The sequence below is a fragment of the Delphinus delphis genome, chromosome 2, assembly GCF_949987515.2.
Source record: "Delphinus delphis chromosome 2, mDelDel1.2, whole genome shotgun sequence".
Lineage (NCBI taxonomy): Eukaryota > Metazoa > Chordata > Mammalia > Artiodactyla > Delphinidae > Delphinus > Delphinus delphis.
In genome coordinates, this window is record NC_082684.1 from 137,891,302 (window position 1) to 137,906,132 (window position 14,831).

Sequence of the window (14,831 nt, forward strand, 5' to 3'; positions counted from 1 at the left end):
AATGGTGGAATGCTTTGTGGGGCAACTAGTGGGGTACCTGTTTCCTCTGAGCCATCCCTTTATTGATTTTATCATTTTAATTAACTTGATAGATGTCTAATGGTACCTTAAAGCTGACTTCATGATATTTCTTTCATTGCTAGCAAGGCTAGGCTCTACCGCAGAAAGCAACCTAGTAACTAAACCTACCTGTGTGATCAGATTGGTTTTCATATAATGTTCTAGGTAAACATTGTTTTCATGGTTTTCACATCTACTCAACATTCACTCTGATTTTTAAAATATTTCTCCTGATATTTTCTCAGTTGTTTACTCAGCATTCGTGCAGCAATTTCTTGTATACATCAGACACAGATACTTCATGTCCAGATAATGCACTAAGTCATTGATTATTTTTGATGATTTTTCATGTTTTAATTGTCAGAAGCCAAGACTTCCCCCACTTCGTTTGTGCTCTTGCCTATCAGCTACTTTTTATCAAATGTCTGAGTGCTTACCGTGTGCCACACAGAGGCTGCAGGGGCAAACAGAGCCAAGAGGATGCGCCCTCTACAGAGCACACCTAGGCAGCATCACCTTTAGAAGATAAGGAGCTGTGGGGTAGAGAACTTAGAAAGATCACTGAAGGTGACTGGAAGATGGCTGTCTGGTCCTTGTGAGGGAAGCCCACTGGGAATATGCATCAGAAGGTGGTCTGCACATGTTTTGTGGTTTTTTGTTTTGTTTTGTTTTGTTTTTCGGCTGCGGCCTGTGGGATCTTAGTTCCCCAACCAGGGATCGAACCCATGTGCCCTGCATTGGAAGCATGGAGTCTTAACCATTGGACCACCAGGGAAGTCCCTGGTCTACACCTTTTATAAGTCATTTTCAGCATAGGGTAGAGAAATTCATGTTTACCCTGTATAATGGCTCTCAGTGTAATTAGTGGAGTAAATACTAATGACAGATCACATATAGAAATACATAAAGACTGAATTGCCTTGAATTAGCCCAATTGAACCCAGTAGTAGCAATAGGAGGTATAATAACTCTGATTTTCCTATTTTGAAATCTATCTTTAATCAAAAGGTGATATAAACCTCAAGGCTGATATGTTAAGTGTACAGTTTACCGCAAATAGGTTAGCCATTGGAATAAGACCAAATAGAAAATAAAATCTTGGAATCATCAGAATGTCTACCTCTGTAAAGGCATTTTTGAAATATTGCTTATAATTATTCCAAATCCCCAAAAGTTGGATCATATTAAACCATAACTCGGAGCTTGAGAAAATGTATACAAAAACTAGGTGCTTCAAAACTAGCTCTTTAAAGGGAAGGGACTAGGTTTTTTTAAATCTCTAGGTCCCAAGTACCTAGCTAATACGAAGCTTCAGTGTTGAATGAATATTTGCCATTTATGTGTAGTCTTGGAAATTTAAATTATCAGGTTTTTTTTTTTTTAACAGCTTTTGGCTGATGCCGTCATTTATGCTCAAAAAAATCGTTCTTGGAAACTTTTCATCTGGCCCAGTGGACCCTATGATGGCTGATGCCATTGATTTCATGGTGGACAGGGTAAGGATCATGGCCTTGGGGTGGGGACACCTTGTACTTGGAATTTTCATGTCTGCTTGGTTCCTGAAGAAATACCTGTCTCACTGTGTACCAGAGGTATTTGTTAAGCGTTCTTCCATATTAACTTTACTACATCCAGACAGATAGTCCTGCTGCTGAGTAATTCATCAGAATCACTTGGGGGAGCTTTTAAAAATACAGATTCTAAGGCCTCACACCAGACCATTGAACTAGAATCCCTGGCCGAGGGCACTGGGAATCTGTGTTTTTACCTCACCCCTCCTCTTCCACCTCCCCAGGTAAGTGTGATGGAGCAGGTCTGTGGACTTGCATTCAGGGACTACTGGGATAGACGTTTTTCTTTGGAGGCCTCTACTTAAATGTCTCCCTGTCCTCTTGGAGCTGCTGGAATTGGCTTGGCGCCCACAGGCACCTGGTGGAAGCGTCGGCTCAGGCTGAGGGCTGTGGAAGGCCAGGTGCCCAGAATAGAAAAATGTCACCACTTGCAAGGCCCAGTTATGGTCTCAAATACACTGTGTTTCCTCAGTGGTGACCATACTGGCCCCACCACACATAATACCACCTTTCTAAGCACAGACATTATCTGTGGATTTAATGTAAATGTACAAAACAAAATTAATTTTTTAAAAATTCACCTTTGTTTGTTTCTTTCTGCAGCTGGAAAGTTTGGGGCAGAGTGAACTGGCTTCAAGACTTACCCTGAATTGTCAAAATTCTTATGTGGAACCTCATAAAATTCGGGACATCCCTGTAACCATCATGGACGTAAGTTTTCTTTTAAGTAAAATAGATGCTTTGCCTTTTTCTATATGTATATGTCAAGATCCACCTTGTAATTATTTTATGATTTTTCAGTGTGCCTCTTCAAATACTGCCTTGGATTTTCTTTATTTTTACCCCCCAGCTTTTTCAAATCCAAAATAATCTTTTATTGCTTATCCTGTATTTTTCCTGGCAGGAATAACACCATTGAAATCAAAGTAAATTTAAACAAACATGGTAGTCCTGACCCATTTTGGTTTGCTTTGCTATTCTCATCAACAGATATTGCTCTTTAGCCGAAATTACAAATCTGGGCAGTAAAGTGAAGGTGCCTCGTGAGTGCAGAGAATCAAGAATTCCATAAAGTCTAACACAAAAACTTGCTTCTTATATATTTTTTAATTGTAGTGAAATATACATAACAAAATTCACCATTTAAATCACTTTTAAGTGTACAGAGCAGTGACATTAAATACATTTACAGTGTGGTCCAACTGCCACTGTTATCTATCTCCAGAACTTTCCATCATCCCAAACTGAAACTCTGTACCCATTAAACAATAATTCCCCATTCCCCCCACCAATCCCTACTACTAACCTTTATCTTACTTCTTTTCTCTATGACTTTGCCTATTCTAGATACCTCATACAAGTGGAATCATATAATTATCTTTTTGTATCTGGCTTGTTTCACTTACTTAGCATAATGTTTTCAAGGTTCATCCATGTTACAGTATCATTCCCTTTTAAGGTTGAATTATACTCCATTGTACGTATATACCACCTTTTGTTTATCTTCTCATCTACTGACACATTTGAGTTGTTTCCACCTTTTGGCTATTGTGAACATCGGTGTACAAATACCCATTTGAGTTCCTGCTTTCAATCCTTTTGGGTAGTGCATACCTAGAAGTAGAATTGCTGAAATGTTTGGTAATTCTATATTTAACTTTTTGAGGAACTGCCTTATTGTCTTCCACAGGGGCTGTGCCATTTTACATTCCCACTAGCAATGCATAAGGTTTCCAGTTTCTCCATATCCTCTCCAGCACTTGTTATTTTCTGTTTTTCTTGGTAGTAGTAGCCACCCTAATGGATGTGAAGTGGTATCTCACTGTGGCTTTGACTTTTTATTTTAATCACATAACTGTTCTGTCTCATAATGGATTTATTCCTAAGTGCAAGTAACATGGTATGTTTAAGAACTGATTTTTATCAGGAAATTATCCATTACAAACATGTACAAGAACTTATCATTCTCCACTATAATTCCAACATTTACCATGACACAGAGCAGGCTTTTCAGTACTCTCAGTGAAATATATGGTCCTCACAGGGCATTTGCTCTGCCTGCCCTTTCAAAGTTATGTTCACAACTTAGGTACATAGTCACTTAAAACTGTCTACAAGTTTTAGCAAGGTGGAGATGCACCTATTTTTATTTTCATGGGTTCTTTTGTTTCTTTTAAATTACTTTGAATAATTTTTTGCACGTGCATAAACATAAATTTGTATGAATACTGAAAGATTCTAGAGTCATATATTCCAAACTTCTAACAGTGGCTCCCCCAGAAAAGGGTTTGGACTTCTTATCTTATACTATAAAAAATTTTTTTTGAATTCTTTTTCACTGAGTATATGCTACTTATATAACTGTTTTAATTTTTTTAATAAAATTTTCTTTTTTCTCTTTTTTTTATAAATTTATTTATTTATGGCTGCACTGAATCTTCATTGTTGTGCCCGGGCCTAGTTGTGGCAAGCAGGGGCTACTCTTTGTTGCGGTGCGCGGGCTTCTCATCGCGGTGGCTTCTCTTGTTGCGGAGCACAGGCTCAGTTTTTGGCGCATGGGCTTAGTTGCTCTGCGGCATGTGGGATGTTCCCAGGCCAGGGCATGAACCCATGTCCCTGCGTTGGCAGGCGAATTCTTAACCACTGCGCCACCAGGGAAGTCCCTTTTGGGGTTTCGTGATCTTTTTGAAATTAGTATTTTCAATGATTGTTCGTGGGACTTCCCTGGTGGCTCAATGGTTAAGAATCCGCCTGCCAATGCAGGGGACATGGGTTGGATCTTTGGTCCGGGAAGATCCCAGCCCTGCGCCACAACTCCTGTGCCTGCGCTCTAGAGCCCGTGCTCCACAAGAGAAGCCACTGCAATGAGAAGCCACACACCACATCCCGCTCGCCGCAACTAGAGAAAGCCCACACACAGCAACGAAGACCCAACTCAGCCAGAAAAAAAAAAAGATTGCTATTAATATTCTGTTAATTTACTTATGTTTGAGGACAAAGGAAATTCATGGTAGAATTTTTTCCGCTAAACAGTGCAAGAGACATTTGGCAAAAAAATCTGTATTAATGTTTGACATTGGAGTTAGAGTCTAGAGCAAGAGGGCTCTAGAAGGGTTCAGCCATGTCTGTTGAAAGGAATGCGTGGCGGGTGGGGGGGTAAGTATTAGGGTAAGGGTTACGGAACGGGTACAGTTTAGGGTACAGGTAAGTGTACGAAAACGGGTTAGGGATAGGGTACGTGTTAAGGTACGGCTTAGTGTTAGGTTAAGGGTTAGTGTTAGGGTACAGGTTAGGGTACAACAACGGGTTAGGTTTAGGGTATGTGTTAGGGTATGGGTTGGTGTTAGTGTACGGCTTAGGCTTAGGGTATGGGTTAGGGTTAGGGAACGGGTACGGTTTAGGTTACATGTTAGGGTACGACAACGGGTTAGGCTTAGGGTACATGTTAGGGTACCAATGTTAGGGTACCAACTAGTGTTAGGGTACGGGTTAGGATTAGGGTGCGGTTCGGGTAAGGGTTTTGGTTAGGGATAGGGAACGGGTACAGTTTAGGGTACAGGTTATTGCACGACAACAGGTTAGGGCTAGGGTACATGTTAGGGTATGGGTTAGTTTTAGTGTACAGGTTAGAATTAGGGTACAGGTTAGGGTAAGGGTTAGGGTACGACAACAGGTTAGGCGTAGGGTACGTGTTAGGGTATGGATTAGTGTCAGTGTACGGGTTAGGGTAAGGGTGAGGGTTAGGGTTACGGAACGGGCACGGGTTAGGGTACAGGTTAGAGTACGTGTTAAGGTATGGGCGTTAGTGTATGGGTTAGGATTAGGGTATGGGCTAGGGTAAGGATTAGGGTAAGGATTAGATTTAGTTTTAGGGTTAGGGAACGGGTACGGTTAAGGTTACAGGTTAGGATACAACAACGGGTTAGGGTATGTGTTAGGGTATGGGTTAGTTTTAGTGTATGGGTTAGGATTGCAGTACTGGTTAAGGTAAAGGGTTAGGGAATGGGTACGGTTTCAGGTACAGGTTAGGGTACGAGAACGGGTTAGGCTTAGGGTATGTGTTAGGGTAAGGATTAATGTTAGTGTACGGGTTAGGATTAGGGTACCATTAAGGTAAGGGTAGGGTAAGGGTTAGGTACGGTTTAGGGTACAGGTTAGGGTACGACAATGGCTTAGGGTACCCGTTAGGGTACGGACTAGTGTTAGTGTACGGTTTAGGATTAGGGTACGGTTAAGGTAAGGGTTAGTGTACGGGTTATGGTTAGGGCTAGGGAACGGGTACGGTTTCGGTACAGGTAAGGGTACCAAAACGTATTAGGGTTACAGTATGTCTTAGGATTAGGGTAAAGTTAGGGTACGTGTTAGGGTACATGTTAGTGTACGGATTAGGTTTAGGGTATGGGTTAGGTTTAGGTTTAAGGTTAGGGAACCAGTAAGGTTTAGGGTGCAGGTTAGGTTATGACAATGGGTTAGAGTTAGCGTACGTGTTAGGGTATGGGTTAGTGTACAAGTTAGGATAGGGGTATGGGTTAGCGTAAGGTTTTGGGTTCGGGTTAGGGTTCAGTTTGGGGTACAACAATGGGTTTGGGTTAGGGTCCGTGTTAGGGTAAGGGTTAGTATTAGTATATGGGTGAGGATTAGGGTACTGTTTAGGGTAAGGGTTAGGGAACAGGTACAGTTTAGGATACAGGTTAGGGTACAACAAAGGATTAGGGTTAGGGTACAGATTAGTGTTAGTGTACGGGTTATAATTAGGGAATGGGTGCGGTTTAGGGTACAGGTTAGTGTATGACAACGGGTAGGGTTAGGGTACGGGTTATTGTTAGTGTACAGATTAGGATTATGGTACAGGTTAGGTTAGGGTTAGGGAACGGTTACAGTTTAGCATGCAGGTTAGGATACGACAACGGGTTAGGGTTACTGTACGTGTTAGGGTATTCGTTAGTGTACGGGTTAGGATTAGGGTATGGGTTAGCGTAAGGTTTAGGGTACAGTTTGGGGTACAATGGGTTTGGGTTAGGGTTAGGGTACAGGTTAGGGTACGACAACGGTTTAGGGTTAGGGTACATGTTAGGGTATGGGTTAGTTTTAGTTTACTGTTTAGGATTATGGTGTGGGTTACGGTAAGGGTTAGATTAAGGGTTAGGGTTAGTGTTAGCGTTGGGTACGGTTACGGTTTAGGGTACTGCAGCGGGTTAGGCTTAGGGTGCGTGTTATGGTACGGATTAGTGTTAGTGTACAGGTTAGGATTAGGGTATGGTTAGGGTAAGGATTAGGGTAAGGGTTATGGTTAGGGTTAGGCCTAGGGAACAGGTACGGCTTAGCATATAGATTAGGGTATGACAAAGGGTTAGGCTTAGGGTACATCTTAGGGTACGGATTAGTGTTAGTGTACTGGTTAGATTAGGGTACGGTTAGGGTAAGAGTTAGGATAAAGGTTAGAGTTAGGGTTAGGGAACGGGTATGGTTTAGGGTACAGGTCAGAGTAGGACAATGGGTTAAGTTTAGGGTACGTGTTAGGGTGCGGGTTAGGATTAGGGTACGACTTAGGGTAAGGGTTAGGGTATGGGGTTAGCATTAGTGTATGGGTTAGGGTAAGGGTGAGGGTTAGGGTTATGGAGCGGGTACGGTTTAGGGTATGGATTAGGATTAGGGTACGAGTTAGCATAAGGGTTAGGATAAGGGTTAGGGATAGGGAACGGGTACCAGATAAGGTACAGGTTAGGGTACGACAACTGTTTAAGGTACGCGTCAGTGTTAGTGTACTGGTTATGATTAGGATACGAGTTAGGGTTAGGGGAATGAGTACAGGTTAGCATATGATAACTGGTTAGGTTTAGGGTACGTTTTAGGGTATGGATTAGTGTTAGTGTACAGGTTAGGATTAGGGTACGAGTTAGGGTAAGGGTTATGGTACGAAAACGGGTTAGGGTACGTGTTAAGCTACGGGTTAGTGGTGTTTTACGGGCTAGGATTAGGGTACCAGTTAGGGTAAGGGTTAGGATAAGGATTAGAGTTAGGGTTAGAGAATGGGTACAGTTTAGGGTACAGGTTAGAGTACAAAAACGGGATAGGATTAGGGTACGTTATAGGGAATGGGTTAATGTTAGTGTATGGGTTAGGGAACGGGTATGGTTTAAGGTACAGCTTAGGGTACGACAATGGGTTAGGGTTAGGGTATGGGTTAGTTTTAGTGTACGGGTTACGATTAGGGTACGGGTTAGGGTAAGGATTACAGTAAGGATTAATTTTAGGGTTAGGGCCAGGGAATGGGTACGGTTTAGGGTACAAGTTAGGGTACGACAACGGGTGAGGGTTAGGGTATGTGTTAGGGTATGGGATAGTTTTAGTGTACGGGTCAGGATTAGGGTAAGGGTTAGGTTGAGGGTAGGGAATGGGTATGGTTTAGGGTACCATTTATGGTACGACAATGGGTTAGGGTATGTGTTAGTGTATGGGTATTAGTATGTGGGTTACGATTAGGGTACGGGTTAGGATAAGGCTTAGGGTTAGGGTTAACGTTAATGAACGGGTGCGGTTTAGGGTACAGGTTAGTGTATGACAACATGTTAGGGTTAGGGTACATGTTAGTGTTAGCCTACAGGTTAGGATTAGGGTATGGGTTAGGGTAAGGGTTGGGGTTAGGGAACGTGTACGGTTTAGGGTACAAGTTAAGGTAGTACATCATGTTAGAGTTAGGATACGTGTTAGGATTAGGGTACGCATTAGGGTTAGGGAATGGGTACGGCTTAGGGTAGGACAACGGGTTAGGCTTAGGGTACGTGTTGGGGTACGGATTTACTGTTAGTGTATGGTTTAGGATTAGGGTATGGTCAGGGTAAGTGTTAGGGTAAGGGTTAGGGATGGAATGGGTAGGGTTTAGGTTACAGGTTAGGGTATGACAACGGGTTAGGGTATGTGTTATAGTACGGGTTAGTTTTACTGTACGGATTAGGATTAGCATACGTGTTAGGGTTACAGAACAGGTACGGTTTAGGGTACAGGTTAGGGTACGACAACGTGTTAGGGTTCAGGTTAGGGTATGGGTTAGGATATCGGTACGGATAACGGTAAGGTTAAGGGTTAGGGTTGGGGAACAGGTATGGTTTAGGGTACAGGATAGGGTATGACAACAATTTACTGTTAGCGTACATGTTAGGGTATGGGTTAGTGTTAGTATACAGGTTAGGATTAGGGTATACGTTAGGGTTAGGGTCTGGGTTCAGATTAGGATTAGTGCACGGGTTAGGGTAAGGGTTAGGGATGGGGTACGGTTTAGGGTACAGGTAAGGGTACATGTTACAGTATGGGTGAGTGTTAGTGTACGGGTTAGGTTAAGGTTAGCGTTAATGTTAGGGAACGGGTACAGCTTAAGTTACAGTTTAGGGTACAACAATGGATTAGGGTTAGGGTAGGTGTTATGGTATGGGTGTTAGTGTACCGGTTAGATTTTGGTACGGCTTAGTGTAAGGGTTAGGGTAACGGTTAGGGTAGGGAACGTGAACAGTTTAGGGTACAGGTTAGGGTATGGGTTAGTGTTAGTGTATGGGTTAGAATTAGGTTACGGGTTAGGGTTGGGGGACGGGTACGGTTTAGGGTACGAAAACGGGTTAGGGATAGGGTATGTGTTAAGGTACGGCTTAGTTTTAGTGCATGGGTTAGGATTAGGGTACGGGTTAGGGAACGTGTACGGTTTAGGTTACACGTTAGGGTATGACAACGGGTTAGGCTTAGGGTACGTGTTAGGGTACTGACTACTGTTAGTGTATGGGTTAGGATTAGGGTACAGGTTAGAGTACGTGTTAAGGTATGGGTGTTAGTGTACGGGTTAGGATTAGGGTATGGGCTAGGGTAAGGATTAGGGTAAGGATTAGATTTAGTGTTAGGGTTAGGGAACGGGTACGGTTTCGGGTACAGGTTAGGGTACGAGAACGGGTTAGGCTTACGGTATGTGTTAGGGTACGGATTAATGTTAGTATACGGGTTAGGATTAGGGTACTGTTAAGGTAAGGGTATGGGTACGGTTTAGGGTACGACAATGGTTTAGGCTTAGGGTACCCGTTAGGGTATGGACTAGTGTTAGTGTACGGTTAGGGTAAGGGTTAGTGTAAGGGTTAGGGTTAGGGCTAGGGCTAGGGAACGGGTATGGTTTCGGTACAGGTAAGGGTACCAAAACGTATTAGGGTTAGGGTACGTCTTAGGATTAGGGTAAAGTTAGGGTACGTGTTAGGGTACATGTTAGTGTACGGATTAGGTTTAGGATATGGGTTAGGTTTAGGTTTAGGGTGCAGGTTAGGTTATGACAACGGGTTAGAGTTAGCGTACGTGTTAGGGTATGGGTTAGTGTACAGGTTAGGATAGGGGTACGGGTTAGCATAAGGTTTTGGGTTCAGGTTAGGGTTCAGTTTGAGGTACAACAGTGGGTTTGGGTTAGGGTCCGTGTTAGAGTAAGGGTTAGTATTAGTATATGGGTTAGGATTAGGGTACTGTTTAGGGTAAGGGTTAGGGAATGGGTATGATTTAGGGTACAGGTTAGGGTACTACACTGGGTTAGGCTTAGGGTACTTGTTAGGGTATGGGTTAGTGTTAGTGCATGGGGTAGGATTAGGGTACCGTTAAGGTAAGGGTTAGGATTATGGTTAGGGAATGGTTTAGGGTACAGGTTAGGGTACGACGTGTTAGGATTAGGGTACTGGTTAGTGTTTGGGTTAGGATTAGGTTACGGGTTAGGGTAAGCTTTAGGGTAAGGGTTAGGGAATGACAAGGGGTTAGGGATAGGGTACGTGTTAGGGTACGGGTTAGTGTATGGGTTAGGATATTGGTGCAGGTAACGGTAAGTTTAAGGGTAAGAGTAAGGGTTAGGGTTGGGGAACGGCTACAGTTTAGGGTACAGATTATGGTAGAACAACAGGTTAGGTCTAGGGTATGTGTTAGGGTACGGGTTAGGATTAGGGCACCATTTAGGGTCAGGTTAGGGTGAGGGTTAGGGTTAGGGAATGGGTACACTTTAGGGTACAGGTTAGGGCATGACAACAGTTTAGGGTTAGGGTACATGTTAGGGTACTGATTAGTGTTACTGTATGGGTTAGGATTAGGGTATGGTTAAGGAAAGGGTTAGGGCTAGGGTACGCAAATGGTGTAGGGTACAGGTTACGGTATGACAACGGGTTTGGGTTAGGGCACGTGTTAGGGTACGGATTAGTATTAGTGTATGCATTAGGATAGGAGTAAGGTTAGGGTAAGGGTTATTGTTAGAGTTACGGTTAGGGAACGGGTATGGTTTAGAGTACAGGTAAGGTTATGACAACAGGTTAGGGTACAGATTAGTGTTAGGGTACGGGTTGGGGTAAGGGTTAGGTTTATGGGTAGGCAATGGTACGGTTTCGGGTACAGGTTAGGGTACGAAAACGGTTTAGGGTTAGGGTACGTGCTAAGGTAAGGCTTAGCGTTAGTGTACGGGTTAGGGAATGGGTACGGTTTAGGGTGCAGGTTAGGGTATGACAACGGATTAGGGTTAGGGTACGTGTTAGGGTAAGAGTTAGTGTTAGTGTTTGGGTTAGGATTTGGGTACGAGTTAGGGAACGTGTACGGTTAAGGGTACAGGTTAGGGTATGACAACCTGTTAGGGTTAGGGTACGGGTTAGTGTTAGTGTACGGTTTAGGATTAGGGTAGGGGTTATTAGGGTTATAGATAGGGAAAGGGTATGGTTTAGTGTACAGGTTAGGGTACAAAAACGGGTTTGAGTTAGGGTACGTGTTAAGGTACGGTTTAGGTTAGGGTACCAGTTAGGGTAAGTGTTAAGAGTAAGGATTAGATTTAGGGTTAAGGTTCGGTTTAGGGAACGGAAACGGTTTAGAGTGCAGTTTACAGTATAACAAGGGAGTAGGGTTAGGGTATGTGTTAGGGTAAGGGTTAGTGTTAGTGTACGGTTAGGATTAGGGTACGGGTTAGGGTACAACAAAGGGTTACGCTTAGGGTACATGTTAGGGTACGGATTAGCGTTAGTGTACAGGTTAGGTTAGGGTACAGTTAGGGTAAGGGATAGGGTAATGGTTAAGTTTAGGGAATGGGTATGGTTTAGGGTAAAGGTTAGGTTACGACAATGGGTTAGGGTACGTCTTAGGATATGGGTTAGTTTTAGTTTATGAGCTAGGATTAGAGTATGGGTTAGAGTTAGTGTTAGGGTTAGGGTATGGGTACAGTTAGGGTGTGACAATGGGTTAGGCTTAGGGTACATGTTAGGGTACAGATTAGTGTACGGGTTAGGATTACGGTACAGTTTAGTGTACAACTGGTTAGGTTTAGGGTACGTGTTAAGGTTAGGGTAAGGGTTAGGATTAGGGTTAGGGCTAGGGAATGGGTAGAGTTTGGATACAGGTAAGGGTACGACAACGTGTTAGGGTTAGGGTACGTCTTAGGATTAGGGTAAAGTTAAGGTAAGGCTTAGGGTAAGGGTTAGAGTTAGGGTTAGTTTTAGGGAATAGGTACGGTTTAGGGTACGACAATGGGTTAGGGTTAGCATACATGTTAGGGTATGGGTTAGTGTTAGTGTACAGTTTAGGGTGAGGATACAGGTTAGCATAAGGTTTAGGGTTCAGGTTAGGGTTAGGGAATGGGTACAGTTTAGGGTACAGTTTGGGGTACAACAATGGGTTTGGGTTAGGGTACTGGTTAGGGTAAGGGTTAGTATTAGCATATGGGTTAGGAGTAGGGTACGGTTTAGGGTACAGGTTAGTGTACGACGGTGGGTTAGGCTTAGGGTATATGTTATGGTATAGGTTAGTGTTAGTGTACGGTTTAGGGTAAGGGTTAGGTTAAGGGTGAGGGTTAGGGTTTGGGTTATGGAACGGTTTAGGGTACAGGTTAGGGTATGACAGCAGGTTAGGGTTAGCGTTAGGGTTAGCAAACGGGTACGCTTTAGGGTACAGGTTAGGGCACGACAGGTTAAGGTTAGGTTATGTGTTAGCGTACGGTTTAGGATTAGTGTACGGTTAGGGTAAGGGTTAGGGATCGGGTACTGTTTAGGGTACAGTTGAGGGTACGACAACGGGTTAGGGTACATTTTAGGGTATGGGTTAGTGTTAGCATATGGGTTAGGATTAGGGTACAAGTTAGTGTAAGGGTTATGTTTAGAGTAAGGACTAGGGAACAAGTACGGCTTAGGGTACAGGTTAGGGTATGACAACAGGATAGGGTTAGGGTACGTGTTAGGGTACAGGTTAGGATTAGGGTATATGTTAGAATAAGAGTAAGGGTTAGAGTTAGGTTTAGGGAATGGGTGTGGTTTAGCGTACAGGTTAGGGTATGACAAAGGGTTAGGTTTTGGGTACGTGTTAGGGTACACAGTAGTGTTAGTGTATGGGTTAGGATTAGCATATGAGTTAGGGTAAGGGTTTGGGTTAGGGTATGGTTTAGAGTATGGGTTAGTTTTGGTGTACAGGTTAGGAATAGTGTATGGGTTAGGGTAAGGATTAGGGTAAGGGTTAGGGATTGGGTATGGTTTAGGTACAGGTTAGGGTACGGTAATGGGTTAGCCTTAGGATATTTATTGGGGTACGGATTAGCGTTAGTGTACGGGTTCGGATTAGGGTACGGTTCGGGTAAGGGTAAGGGTTATTGTTAGGTATAGGGAACTGATACAGTTTAGGGTACAGGTTAGGATACGTGTTGTGGTATGGGTTAGTGTATGGGTTATTGTTAGTGTATGGGTTAGGATGACGGTTAGGGTAAGGGTGAGTGTTAGGGTTACAGAACAGGTACAGTTTAGGGTACAGGTTAGGGTATGACAACGTGTTAGGGTACGGTTATGTACGGGTTAGGATATTGGAACGGGTAATGGTAGGGTCAAGGGTAAGGGTAAGGGTTGGGGAACGGGTACGTTTTAGGGTACAAGATAGGGTATGACAATAGGTTAGGGTACGTGTTAGGGTATGGATTCATGTTAGTGTATGGGTTAGGATTGGGGTATACGTTAGGGTAAGGTTTAGAGTCCGGGTTTGGGTGTTAGGGAATGGGTATGGATTAGGGTACAGATTAGGGTACCACAATGGGTTAGGATTAGGGTACGTGTTAGGGTATGGGTTAGTGTTAGTGTATGGGTTAGGATTACAGTACAGATTAGGGTAAGGGTTCGGGTTAGGGAACGGGTACAGTTTAGGGTACGACAACGGGTTAGGTTTAGGGTACGTGTTAGGGTACGGATCAGTGTTAGTGTATGGGTTAGGGTTAAGGTTAGGGTTAGAGAACGGGTAAGGTTTAGGTTACCGGTTAGGGTATGAAAACGGGTTAGAGTTAGGGTACGTGTTAAGTTACAGGTTAGTGTTAGTGTACGGGTTAGGGTAAGGGTTAGGGTATTAGGACTAGGGAATGTATACGTTTTAGGCTACAGAATAGGATATGACAATGGGTTATAGTCATGGTATGTGTTAGGGTACGGGTCATTGTTAGTATACGGTTTAGGATTAGGGTACACGTTAGGGCACGGGTGCGATTTAGGATACAGTTTAGTGTATGACAGCAGGTTAGTGTTAGGATATGGGTTAGGGAATGGGCACAGTTTAGGTTACAGGTTAGGGTACTACAACGAGTTAGGTTTAGGGTATGTGTTAGGGTACGTGTTAGTGTACGGATTAGTATTAGGGTAAGGTTTAGGGTAAGGTTACGGTCAGCATTAGGGAACAGGTACGGTTTAGGGTACAGGTTAGGGTACGACAACGGGTTAGGATTACGGTACGTGTTAGGGAACGGGTTAGTGTTAGTGTATGGGTTAGGATTAGGGTATGGGTTAAGGAACGAGTAGTTTAGAGAAAGGGTTAGGGAATGACAATGTGTTATGGTTAGCGTACGTGTTAGGGTATGGGTTAGTGTTAAGGTATGGGTTAGGATTAGGGTATGGGTACGGTTTAGGATACAGGATAGGGTATGACAACGGGTTAGGGTATGTATTAGGGTATGGGTTAGTGTCAGGGTACGGGTTAGGGTAAGGCTTCTGGTAAGGGTTAGGTTAAGGGTTAGGATTAGGGAAAGGGTAGAGTGTAGGGTACAAGTTAGGGTACAACAACAGGTTAGGCTTAGGCTATGTTATGGGTACCGATTAGTATAGTGTACGGGTTAGGATTAGGGTACGTATCAGGTAAGGGTTTGGGTTAGGTTTAGGGTTAGAGAACTGGTACGGTTTACAGTACAGGTTAGGGTACGAC

At 43.5% G+C, this 14,831-nt stretch overlaps 1 protein-coding gene across 4 annotated transcripts in view; it reads left to right on the plus strand.

Moving 5' to 3' along the window:
• SPG21 (SPG21 abhydrolase domain containing, maspardin) overlaps positions 1 to 14,831 on the plus strand; it is an 83,912-nt gene that overhangs the window by 30,310 nt on the left and 38,771 nt on the right. For all 4 annotated transcript variants that reach the window (XM_060003727.1, XM_060003729.1, XM_060003728.1 and 1 more), the window contains 2 exons: positions 1,448 to 1,556; positions 2,235 to 2,342. In XM_060003727.1, the coding sequence (XP_059859710.1) occupies positions 1,448 to 1,556; positions 2,235 to 2,342 (217 nt within the window). The remainder of the gene's footprint in view (positions 1 to 1,447; positions 1,557 to 2,234; positions 2,343 to 14,831) is intronic.